This window comes from Toxorhynchites rutilus, chromosome 2, assembly GCF_029784135.1.
Source record: "Toxorhynchites rutilus septentrionalis strain SRP chromosome 2, ASM2978413v1, whole genome shotgun sequence".
In the NCBI taxonomy this organism is placed as follows: Eukaryota; Metazoa; Arthropoda; class Insecta; order Diptera; family Culicidae; genus Toxorhynchites; species Toxorhynchites rutilus.
Window position 1 is genome coordinate 171,210,494 of NC_073745.1, and position 16,389 is coordinate 171,226,882.

The 16,389-nt window shown below is 39.5% G+C and overlaps 1 protein-coding gene across 4 annotated transcripts; it reads left to right on the forward strand.

Moving 5' to 3' along the window:
* Positions 1-5,357: 5,357 nt before the first annotated feature.
* On the forward strand, positions 5,358-16,389 carry LOC129769426 (uncharacterized). 4 transcript variants are annotated; one of them, XM_055771701.1, is made up of 6 exons: positions 5,358-5,512; positions 5,641-5,835; positions 5,903-6,091; positions 10,181-10,358; positions 10,428-11,307; positions 11,863-16,389. In XM_055771701.1, the coding sequence occupies exons 5-6, from the start codon at positions 11,071-11,073 to the stop codon at positions 12,775-12,777; spliced, it is 1,152 nt and encodes a 383-aa protein (XP_055627676.1). In that variant the 5' UTR covers positions 5,358-5,512; positions 5,641-5,835; positions 5,903-6,091; positions 10,181-10,358; positions 10,428-11,070; the 3' UTR covers positions 12,778-16,389. The 4 variants fall into 4 exon arrangements, 3 of the variants coding, with proteins under 3 accessions (XP_055627676.1, XP_055627674.1, XP_055627675.1); XR_008741877.1 differs by having other exon boundaries at positions 5,360-5,512; positions 10,209-10,358; positions 11,863-16,332; XM_055771699.1 differs by having other exon boundaries at positions 5,360-5,512; positions 10,209-10,358; positions 10,428-16,333.

The following is a 16,389-nucleotide window of genomic DNA, read 5'->3' on the forward strand; positions in this document are numbered from 1 at the left end:
AAGGTGGTTTTACGTGGACTACCGCCTGTCGGCCCGGAGGAAGTTAAAACTGAGCTGTCCAATCTTGGTTTGAAACCGGAGAACGTCTTCGCGATGACTCGTCGCCCAAACAACAACACGTGGAACCAGCTGTTCCTAGTACACTTCGCCAAGGGCACCACCAATATCAGCTCGCTCAAAAACATCAGTGATTTATTCCGCGTCATTGTATCATGGGAGCTGTATCGTCCCCAGCACCGAGATGTCACACTGTGCACGAACTGCCAAAGGTTCGGACACGGTACCAAAAATTGCTACATGCAGGCTCGCTGTGGTAAATGTGCTGGGAATCATTCCACGGCGTCCTGTGGTCTGGCTGATGACCAAAAGTCGAAATGTGCTAATTGTGACGGTGAACACCAAGCATCCAACCGATCCTGCCCTAAGCGAGCTGAATTCATCACCATCCGACAAAAGGCGACAACATCCAACCAGCCTGGTAGACGCAAGCGTAACGTTCGTCCCCCATCGATTACCTCGGATGCGGAGTATCCAGCTTTCCAGCAACGCCATCAGGTCCCAAATTTACACCCGCTTCCCCTCAACAGTCAGCGTAACACCAATACATCTCCTGCTACTAATCAAATCGATGAAGTAGTCCGCAATCGTCGTTCAGCACAGCCCCGCCTAGCAGCTGCTGCCACTCAACCGAATCAAGGGCACTCCTCCACCCCTCGTATGTCATACGCTGATGTGGCCGCTGGTGCAACCACGGACAGTACGCTATTCACCACACAGGAGATGCTAACTCTCGTGTCAGAAGTCATCACAATAATGCGTACCTGCAAAACTATACCTGAGCAGCTGCAAGCGGCTTATTCACTGATTAGCAAATATGTCCCGTGAAGCTGTCAGCATTGCAAATTGGAACGCTTGCTCGCTGAGAAGCAAGCATATCGAGCTACTAGATTTCCTCAATAACAAGGAGATCGATGTTGCTGTCATCACCGAGACGCACCTTAAACCGGAAATCAACATCTTTCTTCCGGAGTTTCGGCTCCTAAGACTCGACAGAACCAGTGCAGATAAAGGGGGAGTGGCCGTTGCTGTGAGACGAAACATCGACTGCCGCCTGCTGCCGAACATTCAGCTCAAAACCATCGAAGCCATCGGTATCGAGGCTCGTACATCGATTGGGCCAATCATCATCATTGCGGCATACTGTCCTAATCAAGTCAACATCAGGGACGGTTCAGCCGCACTGCTACGGAACGACTTGGCCAAGCTTACACGGCGGCGGGCGAAATACATCATCGCAGGAGACCTGAATGCTCGGCATGCGATTTGGGGTAACCGAAGGCAAAACCGGAACGGGATCATCCTTGCGGAGGACTTGGAGAGTGGTTATTACAATATCTTGGCGCCGAACAGTCCAACAAGAATTTCCAGATCGGGAGTTCACTCTATTCTGGACATTTTCCTGACCAATATGGCCATTTCCGAGGATCCACTCGTCTTCGAGGAACTGTCATCCGACCACTTCCCGGTGGTGCTTAAGTTGGGTGCCTCTGCTGATACGGTGGCCAATCATTCCCGACGAAACTATCACCGAGCAAATTGGGGCGAGTTCCAACATGTTGTTGATAACAACATCACTCCCAATCAGCCTTTAGATTCTCCGGAGAATATTGACCTGGCGCTGGAATCCTTTCAACGAGCGATTACCACAGCTCGTGACAGGGCGGTTCCGCTTCAACAACATCGGGTGAGTACCTCTCTCCAAATAGATAGCACAACCAAACACATTATTCGTTTACGAAATATGTATCGACGTCAGTACCAGCGTACTGGCGATCGGAACAAAAAGATAACGTATACCAATCTGACTAGGGTAATCCAGGATAGGATTCGAGAGCTTCGAAATAGAGAATTTCGTGATAAACTCCGTCAAATTCCTCCTCATTCGAAACCCTTCTGGTCTTTGACTAAAGTTCTAAAAAAGAAACCAAAGCCTGTGCCTCCGCTTTTCTCATCTGGAGGTCCACATGAAGGTAACATTTTATTAACACCCATAGAAAAAACGAATGCGTTGGGGCAACAGTTTGTGTCGTCTCACAACCTCGGGCATAACATCATCAGTCCTCACGAGCATGACGTCATTGAGGGAGTCTCTGTGGTCGAACGATCAGAAAGTTTTATACCGGAGGGGTCAGAAGTCACTGCTGATGAGCTGATTGGTCTTATCAGAGGATCAAAGAACATGAAGGCCCCCGGTTTTGACAACACTTTTAACATCGAGCTCAAGCATTTGAGCCACGGCTCATTTGCTTTTGTAGCAAAAATTTTAAATAGATGCTGGGAGCTTAGCTACTTCCCTTCTGTGTGGAAGTTAGCAAAAGTCATCCCAGTCCTGAAACCGGGAAAAGATCCTCCTGTCCCCAAGAGTTACCGACCCATCAGTTTACTCTCTGCCCTCTCCAAGCTTTTCGAGAAGTGTATTCAATCCCGAATTCTTTCTTTCGCAGATGAACATGGTATCTTTCCTGAGGAACAGTTTGGGTTCCGTAAGGGAAGATCCACCATACATCAACTCACTAGAGTTGTTAACATCATTCAGCGGAACAAGTCGGTATCCAAGACGACAGCAATGGCGCTCTTGGACATTGAAAAGGCCTTCGACAACGTATGGCATGATGGTCTGGTGTTCAAGCTACATCAATACAATTTTCCGATGTATTTGATAAAGATAATTAAAAATTATCTCTCTGATAGATCATTCCGGGTGTCCCTGTATAATGTGTGTTCAGAGCAATTCAACATAAATGCAGGTGTGCCCCAAGGAAGTATCCTTGGGCCCATTTTATATAACATATACACTGCAGACATTCCACCGCTTCCCGGTGATGGAACACTGTCTCAATTTGCTGATGACACCGCGATTATGTTTAAGGGTCGTATAATCAGCGCTCTGACTCGCAAACTACAGTGCGGTCTGGATGCTTTAACAGAATATTACACAAGTTGGAAAATTGTAATCAATGCGGGGAAGACCCAGACTATCCTTTTCCCGCATTCAAGGTCTCCTAAACTTGTTCCCACTGACAACGTGAGAATTCGGTTCGGAGACTCCCTTATTGAATGGTCCAAAGAAGTCACCTATTTAGGACTCACATTAGACAGTCATCTAATTTTCAAATCTCACGTTGATAAAACCGTCAACAAATGTAACATTTTACTTCGGTTCTTGTATCCTTTAATTTGCAGGAACTCGAAACTTTGTTTAAAGAATCAGATGGCTGTCTATAAACAGATATTCTATCCTGCCATTGAATATGCGGTTCCTGTTTGGAAGGGCTGTGCCCGGACACACAGACTGAAACTCCAACGCGTTCAAAACAAGATTCTTAAAATGATACTGAATTTGTCACCCTGGACGAGAACAACGGAGGTTCATGAAAGAGCCTGTCTGGATACCCTAGAAATAAAGTTTGACAACGCCATACAAAAATTTGGAGAGAGGTGCTCCTCTTCCGTGCATGAAATTGTACGGAATTTGTATATAGTAGTTTAAGGTCTTAGGTTAAGTAGGTAGTTTTATTATAACAATTAAAAAAAATACAAATGTTTATCATTAAAAAAAAAAAAATTAGATATAGTAAATACAAACAGTACCTAGCATTCTATTATGCAAATTAAGATGAACAAAGATGTGAAGCGTTAGCTGGCCAATTAAAATGTATAGAACTTTGTATCGTATAAGAAATATAAATGAATTTATGCAAAAAAAAAATACATTCATTACGATTTGTTCGCTCGTTGGATTCACATACAGACTAAAAAGGGTCCTTTTCAGTATTACAAAAAGTCTAAAGAGTTTATTGTTTTGTTATCACTCGATATCCCCATCTTGTTCGGCTAAACCTTCCTGTTTAGCGATTTGTTGTCACTCGCCACAGCTTTCACAGTTGGAAAATTTCTTCCCATCCAGCTTGTGACATATTTTACAGTATATTACATTCAATGACACGTCGCATTACCACTACTCAGTGTCGGATTGGAGGTAATTTTAACCTGTAATTGAACATTTGCGATGACAGTGGTACAGTGTCGACTTTTAATGTGGGATCATAATTTGGATCTCTATGTTTACAAAAATGTCCAACTAAATAAGTCACATTACATGTCCGTCCAATAAGCTAAATGTCGAACTAATTGTAGATTACTGTACTTTCAATCTGGAAACAATTTAAGAATTGGTGAAAATTGAATAATCAGGAAAGTCCCCAACTATCAATAAGCTCAGAACAACTGCCAAATTCACATACTCATCAAATCCTGGCAAACAAATTATGAAAACATCAATTTGTGTTTTATTATTATTTTGGATAATGTTTTAGAAAGTATTGAACTTTATTTCCTAAACTCTTTTTTGGAAGGTTTAATGGCCCTGAAAAGCGCCTTGTTTTATGGAATGGTTCCAATTTAGAAAACTTAGTACTCGTGGTTTTGAAAAAAACCATTTCGAACGCCCTCGATGCCGCCTTGTTCTGGATTTGCCACCAAAGCAGTTTGTATAAAGAACAAACTTTTTTCTTCTGCTACCTGATGCCGTTTTGCGATTGCGTTTGCCACTCGCCATTCGCTGCAACTGCCTGTTGTCTTGATGTCCGCCGAACCGAATGTGTTATGTTCCGAATGCAGGTTTTCTTATCGTCGCGAGCAGCTTTGCCAGCCAACTCGATCACTCCGGCGGCCGAAACTATATAACGCCGGCTAGGTGGACTGGTACACAGGTACTAACGCGCTCGACCTAGCTACCTTTTCCGGCTGACTGGCTGGCTCGAGAATTACGCATGTGTGAGGCTGCGACCAATGTTTCCCTCATTTTTTTCTTTTTCCTTTCCAATCGTGCTTCATTCTATTTCGCTGCTGCTCTGGTTGCCCGTTTTGGTCGGTACGATTTGAGGAGCACAAAATGGACCAATCAAAAATGGGCACATAGTGTATTTGGACAATGCTTGATATTTCACAATTATTCAATTATTTATCTCAAGAAAAATGAAACGTTATTCGTTATGATAGATGCGTAGATATATTTCCTATCAATTGATGCAAAAACCTTTGCGATCTATTGAGAAATGCTCGAGTTATAAGCGTTCCAAATCTTGCATTTTTTCCTACTTGTTCAGTGCCTAGATTTCCATTTCACCCCCTATATCTTCCGGTTAGACGTAGTCCTACGTCAAAACGTCCAATGTAACATTCCGCATTACGGAGGTTTCACTGTTATATAAGACGCTTGGCTTCGTTGATCGTCTGAAGTGACAAAACAAACACAACATCCCAATTTTGTACTTCAGACGTTTCAAAGATATCTCCCAGCAGTCAGCATAAGTGTCAAAACAAACAAAAACAATGTGATTATGTACATCGGTCACTTCAAAAGTTGATGTGTGCTATTATTATCTTGATTGAAATACGATTATTAATACCGTTTCCGCGATGTCTGAAGATGCAGTTGATTTGATTCTAGGTGAGTAATAAGAACAATGTTTAATGTTAGTTTTTTTGGACATTACGATAAAAATTTGTTCTCGATCAACAAACTGTACATAAGCCCAGCTCAAGCATTACTCTACCTATATATATATATTATTCTAGCCGCAGCCGAAACACTGAGCCAACAGGATGCAGCTTTCCCAAACTCCACTATAACTCCTCATAGATTTGTTCCGGGACGCTTTGAGGGAGTTTTCGTTAATGGTAGTTTGAAACACAGCACTCCCACAGACGACTTCTACGATGAAAGTATTATGGATCCACTGGCAGAAAGGCAGTTTAACCATAGTAAAGAAGGTAAACCAGATAAGTTGTACAATAATATTAGTTTGTGAAAATAATTTGTGACGAATTTTTCAATTAGGGTGTAACCGTACAATCACAGTTCAACAGGACTATTCGCAAAATAATTTTCAAATATCTACAAGACCAAACTTCAGGAACAATCGGTTATCACTCAATTACTCACACGGCCTCAGCAACACTTTTGTTCCAAATGCCGCTTTACATGATCATCCATCAAATGAAGAAAAGATCCGTAACAAAGTAGATGGTAAGTTACTGAAATTGTTTTGACGTAGGACTACGTCTTTCATTTCTATACCGGGGTGTAAAACCAAAGTTTCGAGAACGAAAGCGTTACGCCGGAGACCGAGATTTTGAGCGTTAATAGCTCTTAAACAACTGAACGAAATGGTATGATAAACACTTCATTTGAAAGATAAAATGTCTACGCGTCATATACTTGTTACTTTTTCATCCAAAAACTTGTTTCAATAGTCTTAAAATTGCTTTCAAAACAGGCTATTGAAATCACCAATCGGTATATAAGCGAGCGCCGCTCGTAAACCCACTCAGTTATGATTGAACAGCGATTGGAGCATGTTGTCGCTGTTGTTGTGAAGCTAATTTCGTTTATCATGAAAGCGCTGATGAACGGTGTCACCAAGAGCCTGTTTGTGCACTTAAGGCCAAAAGGGAATCCATTAGGAGGAGAGTGATGCGACGGTTCCGCTTGAAACATCGGAGCAGCCGCCACACACACACACACACACACACACACACATACACGCGCGGAATTCTCGTTGCTGAAAAATAATCTGCCAGTTCCCCTGGGAATTGAAAAATACATTCATGCGAAATAGTTTATTTTAATGTTTTCTATCCATATAACACTGCAACCAAATACATTTGGTTTTGTTATTTTTCAATCAATCGCAATTAACAGGAAAGCTTCTGAATATTTTTTCCCCATCAGTGGAAATTTTCGTATTCAATGTTGGATGCATAACATGAAAAACGGAAAATGTTTTACATCGCGAAAATCAAGTCATTTTCGAGCGATTATTTGCTTTCTACTCATATAATGCTGCGACCAAATACATTTCGTTTTGGATTTTTTCAATCAAGTGCGATCAACGTAAGACCACGTCTTTCGGCAATTTATTAGAGGTGCAATGAATATTTAGGAATTCCCGCTCTACGCGCACTGGCAAACAATGTTTACTCAACAATTTTTTACATTCGATTCTTTTATGTTTTATAAAATGACACTTCCCTTGCTTTCGTTCATTTCTTACTCTACTCTCGCACCGTGAGGACTCGTTTCATCGGGACTAAGCAGACAGCTCGTTAGTCCTTCGGTGGTTAGGCACCACGAAAGCAGCTCGGATAAGCGCATCAGCCGCAGGAAGCGTGAAGAAGCCACATCGCTATCGACCGGGAACTTCGCATGGAATTCGTCGCTATCAGAAGTCGACCGAATTGCTGATCCGCAAGCTACCTTTGCAGCGTTTGGTTCGTGGAATTGCTCAGGACTTCAAAACCGACTTGCGCTTCCAAAGTTCCGCGGTTATGACGCTGCAGGAGGCTTATTAGAAGATACCAATTTGTGTGCTATCCATGCAAAACGCGTCACATCATGCCCAAGGACATCCAGCTGGCCCATCGTATCCGAGGAGAGCGTGCTATATTAGCTTAGCATATAATCAACAGCCCTTTTCAGGGCTCCAAATTTGATGGATTAGAGTTCAGAAAAGTTTTTTACAGGCCGAACTGAAAGGAGTATTTAGCGAAAATCGTGGTGTCGATGATAATTCGATACCGATAGGTGCCATGGATATGGATTTCATAATGAAAAATATGAAATATATGACATGATGTAGTGAATATATCCCCATATCGAAGAAATCACTTTGATGAAACTGTTTACCGTTTGTCGTTTTTAATTGTTGGGAAAGGGCATTATTTCTGCTGACTAAATTCCAAGAAAAAATCCATTCCTTCTTTAAGCGTGATTCATTCTGCTTCGGATCAACGGAACAGTATGATAATCATTTCGTACAAAAGATAAAATTTCCAAGAGTTATATGATTGCTATTTATTGAGTCGAAAAATTGTTTCAATAGCTTAATGATAGCTTCGAAACAGGTTATTGAAATCATTCGTATCCGTATGTAGCGCGCCCACTTGGAAACCCATTAATCTTATTGGAATGTAAGATGGGGAAGCTCATACTTACGTCTATGCATTATGCTGTACACTACAGACTTTTTTTTCCGTACTGATTAAGAAGCCGACCGAACTATCGGTCGACAAGTCAGTCTGCAGTCGGCGAGGGCTCTTAATTTCGTTTTTGCAGGCCGAACCGAAAAAAATTCAGTCGAGTTAACTCTTTTTTACAGTAATGCTTTTGAATCCGGACACTTTGCATTACATTCAATATCATACCACAGCCATAACATTTTTTTCATGTTGAATTTATGCGATTAATAGTTGCTAATATAGTTACTGATAGTTTCTTGATAGTTACTAATCAATCGCATTAATTCAACATGCAGAAAATGTTGTGGCTGCGGTATGGTATTATATGTAACGCAAAGTGTCCGGATTCAAATACATTACTGTATACTTACTTCGATGTTATTCGTTTCTCTCTCAGGGTAAGCAACGAAGGGTGGGGTTTAGATTCTATACTTTTATGGTTTATAAAATGACGATTCCTTTGCTTTCGTTCATTTCTTACTCTACTCTCGCACCGTGACGACTCGTTTGTTTGGGACCAAGCAGATAGCTAGTTAGTCTTTCAGTGGTAAGGCACATGAAAGCAGCTCGGATAAGCGCACCAGCCGCAGGATAGGTGAAGAAGCCACATCGCTATCGACCGGGAACTTTGCGTGAAATTCATCGCTATCGGAAGTCGACCGAATTGCTGATCCGCAAGCTACCTTTGCAGCTTTTGGATCGTGGAATTGCTCAGGACTTCAAAACAGACTTGCGCTTCCAAAGTTCCGCGGTTATGACGCTGCAGGAGGCTTATTCGAAGATACCAATTTGTGTGCTATCCACGCAAAACGCGTCACATCATGCCCAAGGACATTCAGCTGGCCCATCGAATCCAAGGAAAGGGTGCTATATTAGCTTAGCATATAATCAACGGCCCTTTTCAGGGCTCCAAATTTGATGGATTAGAGTTTAGAAAAGTTTTTTACAGGCCAAACTAAAACGAGAATTTTCGTTTGGATGCCATACAGCATCGAGAAAATTCCGGAAAGATCTAATCGTTGCTGAAAAATAATCTGCCAGTTCCCTGGGAATTGAAGAATACATCCATGCGAAAGAGTTTATTTTAATGTTTTCAAATTATATGGCGAACACAGCGACCATGATTTCGTAATTTTTCAATCAAGTGTAATTAGCTGGAAAGCTTCTGAAGATTATTCTTTCCCATCAGTAGGATATTTTCGTATCCAATATTGGATGCATAACATGAAAAACGGAAAATGTTTCGTATCGCGAAAATTATATAATTTTCAATCGACTCAGTCGCCGAAATTTTCATACTCAGAGAGTTCATTCTCCTCTAGTTTGCCTTCCAAATTGCCATCGTAAACCACACCTTCTCTCGATTCAATCACGCACGAAAAGCATACTGAAATGATATTCAACATCGTTACTGAACGAGCTGAACGGCGAGGGATCGAGGGATTCATTACCTGGCCTGACCTGACCTGAAATGCAATCAGTTTGTTTTAACTGTGAGGGAGCGCAGAAAAGCCGATGCTGATACTCTCGTGACCAAGAGAGTATCAGCATCGAAATACGGTTCCTCGGGAAGACATAGAAGCAGCCGCCACACCCACACACATACACGCGCGCAACTCTTTTCATTTGCTGGTTATCGAGAGGAAACCTGGAAAGAAATGATCGTTGCTGAAAAATAATCTGCCAGTTCCCCTTGGAATTGAAAATTACATTCAAGCGAGTTTATTTTAATGTTTTCTATCCATATAATACTGCGACCACATACATTTGGTTTTGTGATTTGTCAATCAAGTGCAGTTAGCAGGAAAGCTTCTGAAGATTATTCTTCAGAACAAGGTTTTTTGTATCCAATATTGGATGCATAAAACCTTGAGTCTCCAACGTAACACTCTCGTTTTTTAAGCCACCCAAATATTTATTTATTCATTCATTCAGGATGGATTTAGATTCAACTTCAAACAAATGATCTCTAAATCAACGATAGTCCTACGTCACCCTTGCGGTTATACCATAGATATAACCCACTTCCTGTTTTTTTATATTTTTCATTGCTAATCCTAGTGATATAATTATGTAACATTGTTGCTCTCAAAATTAGATAATCAATCAAGTTAAACACTTCATAGGCTACCACCAAGAAAGTCTGCAAAGCCAATTCCGAGGACCTTGGACAAACCTCACGAATACAGGTGGCAATCGTGTCGTTCTGGAAGATATATCGAATTGTTCCACAATCTACACACGAAGACGAATTGATTCAATTAGAGCTAGCATTGGTGAGTTATGAGCATTTTAGACACAAAAATATCAAAATTTACCTTTCTTTATTATGAATAATTTGACAGATTCATTCACCAGCCGGCAATGGGACGAAAATTTGTTGTTTCAACGCATCCTGACATCTACCCCATTTGCTTTGAATCTTTCGTTGGACCAAAATCCAACACCATTGAATTGGGTGATTGATAAATCATCCATAGCCGATTCGAAAGGTCCGAGCCGATTTCCAGCAGTGCTTGATTTGCGAAAAAAGAATATTGAGACGAGTGAAGATCAGCCTTTGGTTTCATCGCAACCCACGAAAATAATCCATGGGCGTTTTGAGCCATATGCCACGATCAGTTTTCGTTTAATAAATGATAAAGTTACTGCTCTAGCTGATCCCCCGACTGGTTCATCGTTTATTGCAGTAGATTTGGATCGAAATTGGAGTAATGTCACATATGAAGTAGATTATACGAATGATGCCAACGACCCGGACTGGATACCTGATGGCGATGCAACAAAATTAGATAATTTAACTATTTATGAATATTTTGAAGAATTTAAGAATAATGTATCTGATGCTGACACGGATGCGGAAAATGAAGAAACAGAGCAGGATTACGGAGAAGATAACGGAGAATTTGAACATGATAACGAAGGTGAAGATAAAGTGATAGAGCCAGAAGTAGATGGAGAACCGCAGCCGAAAAAAGTAAATCTAAAATGCGGGCGGAGAATCAAAGCCGAAAAGTAAGAGGACGTCAACACGAAACAGGAAAAGGAATTATTGTCCCAGCAAGACGTGTGAAAAGACCTTGTCATTGCAGAATGCGATGCTACGAAAAATTTTCAGAACCTGTCCGAAAGCAGTTACTTAGTAATCTTCTCAAACTGACTTCATCCGGTCAGCATCAATTCATATCAAGTCACATGACCATTATCAGGACAGTAAGACCGAAGGTAAATAAACACACCAATTTTACGCTTTTGACTACATTATAAAACTAAACGTAATCCTTGAGTAGATTTAGATACAATGGTATCAATAAATTTAATGGTAAACATTAATGTTAATCAGATTAGAAATAATAATTAGTAAAAGGGTGTAAGTGCCCTAATCGATTCTCTCTTCATCGACTTTGTCTTGGATCAGTCAGATGCAAAAACCTTCCAATTTGAGTTTGACCGATAGATGATAGATGGTCCTGATCTTTTGACAAATACAGCTGGAACTGTGTTTGAACTGATAAACAAAAACAAAGTCAATGAAGAAACAATCGATCAAGTTACTTACATCCCTTTCACTCTAAGTTAGCGTTAAAATGTTATCACTACGTTCCTTCTGGAATACAATGATACAAATTCAGAATGTATTTTCTTATGGGATTGAAAAAACCTCATTTGTTTTGTCTTCTTTCTTTCTGTAGAAGCTATCAACTAATACTCTCATTCGTGTTTTCACACTTTTCATAAATTAATTATTTATAAAGTCTTCTTATTATATCGTTTACATAGGTTTTAATTTCAAGCCGCGCTCGAAAGAGGATTTACAATTTACCTGGTGTGGGAGGTCCAGTTAAAGTTTGTAAACAAATGTTTCGGACAACACTTGATCTTACAGATCGTAAACTACGCACGTTTGCTCATAAGCTCGTTTTGGACAGTGGTATTGCAAGAGATGATATGAGAATGAATAATCAATCGAGTAGAAAAGTAACTGTTGAACATGCCAGTTATATCAAAAACCACATCAGATCATTCCCATCAGAAGAAAGCCATTATGGTCGAGAGAAATCATCCTGCTTGTACCTATCGTCTGACTTGGATATACGTCGAATGTACCAACTTTATCAAAATCAATGTGATATGGATAATCTAATACCAGTACATTATAATACCTATAGACTTGCTTTCAACTCGATGAACTTAAAATTCAGAAAACCCAGAATCGACACCTGTAACACTTGCGACACGTTCGACGTAGAATTACGAATAGAAAAATATGAAACAGAACGAAACGAAATTATTGCTCGTAAGAAAGCACACCATGATGAAGCTAACAGTGTGTACCATGAGAAGCGACAGGATCGAGCACGAGCGGATGAAGATGCATCTGTAAGAACAATATCGTTCGATTTGCAAAAACAACTAGCCACACCCTACCTGACATGTGACCGATCGTTTTACAGCCGTCAGCTGTATACCTATAATCTCACAATATTTGAGACACAGGTAGATATAAATGTACCCACTTGCTACATGTGGGACGAGACGAGAGCTAAACGAGGCTCCCGTGAAATAGGATCATGTTTGTGGTCCTATTTGAAAAGTCTTCCAGCTTATGTACAAGAAGTTAATATGTATAGTGATAGCTGCGCTGGACAGAACAATAATCGGATTGTTCTTTTTTATTATGGCATACTTTGTTGAAATTATGGCTTCTGAAGGCCGAAAGTTCATTTTACGACACAAATTTATGACTAGCGGGCATAGTCATATGGAATGTGACACGATTCATTCAGCAATCGAACGAGCGAAAAGAAGGACAACAATCAACATTGAAACTCCACACGATTGGAGTATTTTAATTGCATCGATAAAGCGAACCAATCCAATCATAGTAAAAGAAATGGAACAACAATGTTTTTTGAATTGGCTTGTTTTGAACGAAAGGTACACCATACCTAAATGCAGCACGGTCAATGAACCGTTCAAATTCAAGACAGCCAAAGTATTTTCTTGCTCTACAGAGATGCCTGGAACAGTGATGTTTAAAACCAATGTGACCGACCCCACTCCCAAATATATCAAACTATTAACCCCAAAATCCACTTCACTTGAAAGCTTGAGATTGGAGCCAATACTAACAGCTCCAATCCAACTACCAACTGCCAAGATAGAAGATCTTCGGAAACTCCTACCATACGTTACACAAAAATGGTATTACGAGGCTTTTCTTAAGACTTTAGTACCTCCCGGTTGAGGAAGAAAGAAGAAGGTTATGGAAAAAGGTGGTTTTGATTCGGATATGGACTCTCAGAATGAGGAAGATTGAGTTTTATAATCATCAATCACGAACCATTTTAATAAACCGATAAATAAATAAATATACTATAATTTTCTTAATTTATTATTAACCGATGCTTTCAACACGTGTTTGGTATTTTTGTCTATGAATGAACGATTTTTTAAAAATTTTTGTTGAACGTAATTTTGTTAAAGTAAGTATGATATGGCTTTCAAACCGCCTGAAGGTGGGAAGTTTGTTTCAATGTTTTTTGACGTAGGACTACGTCTTTCATTTCTATACCGGGGTGTAAAATCAAAGTTTCGAAAACGAAAGCGTTACGCCGGAGACCGAGATTTTGAGTGTTAATAGCTCCTAAACAACTGAACGAAATGGTATGATAAACACTTCATTCGAAAGATAAAATGTCTACGCGTTCTATACTTGTTACTTTCTGATCCAAAAACTTGTTTCAATAGTCTTAAATTTGCTTTCAAAATAGGCTATTGAAATCACCAATCGGTATATAAGCGAGCGCCGCTCGGAAATCCACTCAGTTCTAATTGAACAGTGATTGGAGCATGTTGTCGTTGTTGTGGTGAAGCTCTTCATTTATCATGAAAGCGCGGATGAACGGTGTCACCAAGAGCCTGTTTGTGCACCTTAGGCCAGAAGGGAATCCATCAGGAGGAGAGTGATGCTACAAACGGTTCCCCGGGAAGATCTCGAAGCAGCCGCTACACACACACACACACACATACACGCACGGAATTCTTTCCGTTTGGATCGAGAAGATCCGGAAAATAAGCTGCCAGTTCCTATAGGAATTTAAGAATACATTCATGTGAAAGAATTTATTTGAATGTTTTCTATCCATGTAACACTGTGACCAAATATGTTTCAATCAAGTGCTATTAACAGATGGTTATCGAGTTAGCATTAACCACTGGTGGGCTTCCAGTATCGAGGAAAATGTGGAAATATCTAATCGTTACTGAAAATAATCTGCCAGCTCCTCTGGGAATTTAAAATTACATTCATATGAAAGAGTTTATTTTAATGTTTTCTATCCATGTAACACTGTGACCAAATACATTAGGTTTTGTGATTTTTCAATCAATCGCAATCAACAGGATAGCTTCTGAAGATTATTCTTCCCCATCAGTAGGATATTTCCGTATCCAATATTGGATGCATAAAACCTTGTGCCTCCAACGTAACGCTCTCCTTTTCGAAGTTCTCCAAATATTCATTCATTCAGAATGAATTCAGATTCAACTTCATACAAATGATCTCTAAATCAACGATAGTCCTACGTCACCCTTGCGGTTATACCATAGATATAACCCTCTTCCTGTTTTTTGTTGACATACATAAAGGATTTGCAACACATTTTTGTTGTTACTGCGCGTTGAAGGAAATATCCTACTTCCTCAACCCTGTCTCACTTACGCCACCATGTCCACTATCCATTTCTCACGTACATGTATCATTTTTCAAAAAATGCCTTAATTTAATGAATATCTTAACTACTTTTCATTCGCTCATTCCTACGTTTGCCCTTCTTCAAAACGATTGAAGATCGAAGCTGCCATTGAAGTGTTCAAACTCTTACTCACGACGAGAATACTTGCGAGCATTCCACTGTTGCTGGAAGCATAACTGTCCGCCAGTTCATCTCTTCAAAATTTAGCAAAAAATGGACGCAGGCGATGCTAAGAAATGGAGTTGTTGGTCCATAATTCGGTCAACGTATAATCAATCACAAGCTCTTTTAGAAACTCGCGCTGGCTCATCCTCCAATTCCGGTGGCAGAAAAGACGACGTCGTCTCAATCGTTTTTTGCTCTCAGTATTACTGTTTATGTACAAAAAAAAAACTTTTAAACACAATCATTGAATTATACTTAAGGCACTTACCAGTAAGACAAAAATTTAACATAAAGACGTTATGAATAATATAGAAGTAATTAAAAAAAGAATCATTAAGTGATGCAAGCAAGTGATGAGAATCGGAACAACAAATCGACCAATGTACAGATGTGTTTTGTTTTGATATATTTTTGACACTTTGGACTATAGTTTTGGTTGTCAAGGTCAAGCGTCTGATTAAAACAGTGAAACACTCATAATAAGAAATCATTTGTATGACGTCATGTTTGGTTGGATAAAATGTTCCAAATGCAAGCTAAACTATGCTGAAATGCTCCGTTCCAATCGTGTAAAAATAGAAAAAGTTAAATGACCAATGTACAACTTGATTAATCAAAATGTCCTATGTGATATTTTTCATGTTTTAATCGTATTTTCAATGCATATTGTGTATATAGCTTGAATTATAGAAATATATAAAATAAATGATTCTCACTTATACAGACCGCAGAATGTAAAAAAAATAATTGTGTTTGAAACAAATTCAAAAAACAATTTGAAAACTTTGCCTTCGTTTTTCTCGAGATGAGTGATTTGTTACTTAGGACCTTTTCAAAAGTTACGCGAGAGTTAAAGAAAATTATGGGTTTTCTGGTGGAATTGAACCTTTTCAAATAGAAATTATGAATAAAAATCAGCTTTTCCGTATCAAATTAGTGTTCAATGTGAATTAAAAACTTTGCTTTCTTCATTTGGTAAAATAATCTCGTACAAAAATTGTATCTGAAGATAACTTTATATTATAATGATAAGTTTTAGTGAGAATATCGGAAAGTGTATAGAAAATAGTTCAAGTTACGGTAAGAAAGACGTGCTTCGTAAATAAACAACGCCAAGTAAAAATTATATTCAGATTTTAACAATTTAAAAGTGTCTTCGGGCCGAGTATTTAGACTTGTTAAAAACTAATTTCGTATCCAGATGTCGACACCGTATCGTTGTCATCGCGGATACAATTCATTTCGTTTTCACCGTGAAGTGTATACAGGAATAAGGCTTCATAATTGAACTTTGATATCGTTCAAATACTAACAGTACTGAAATATTGATAAAAAATACATTTCCAAAATATAACATAGCGTTTATTCAGTTTTTTTTGTTAGT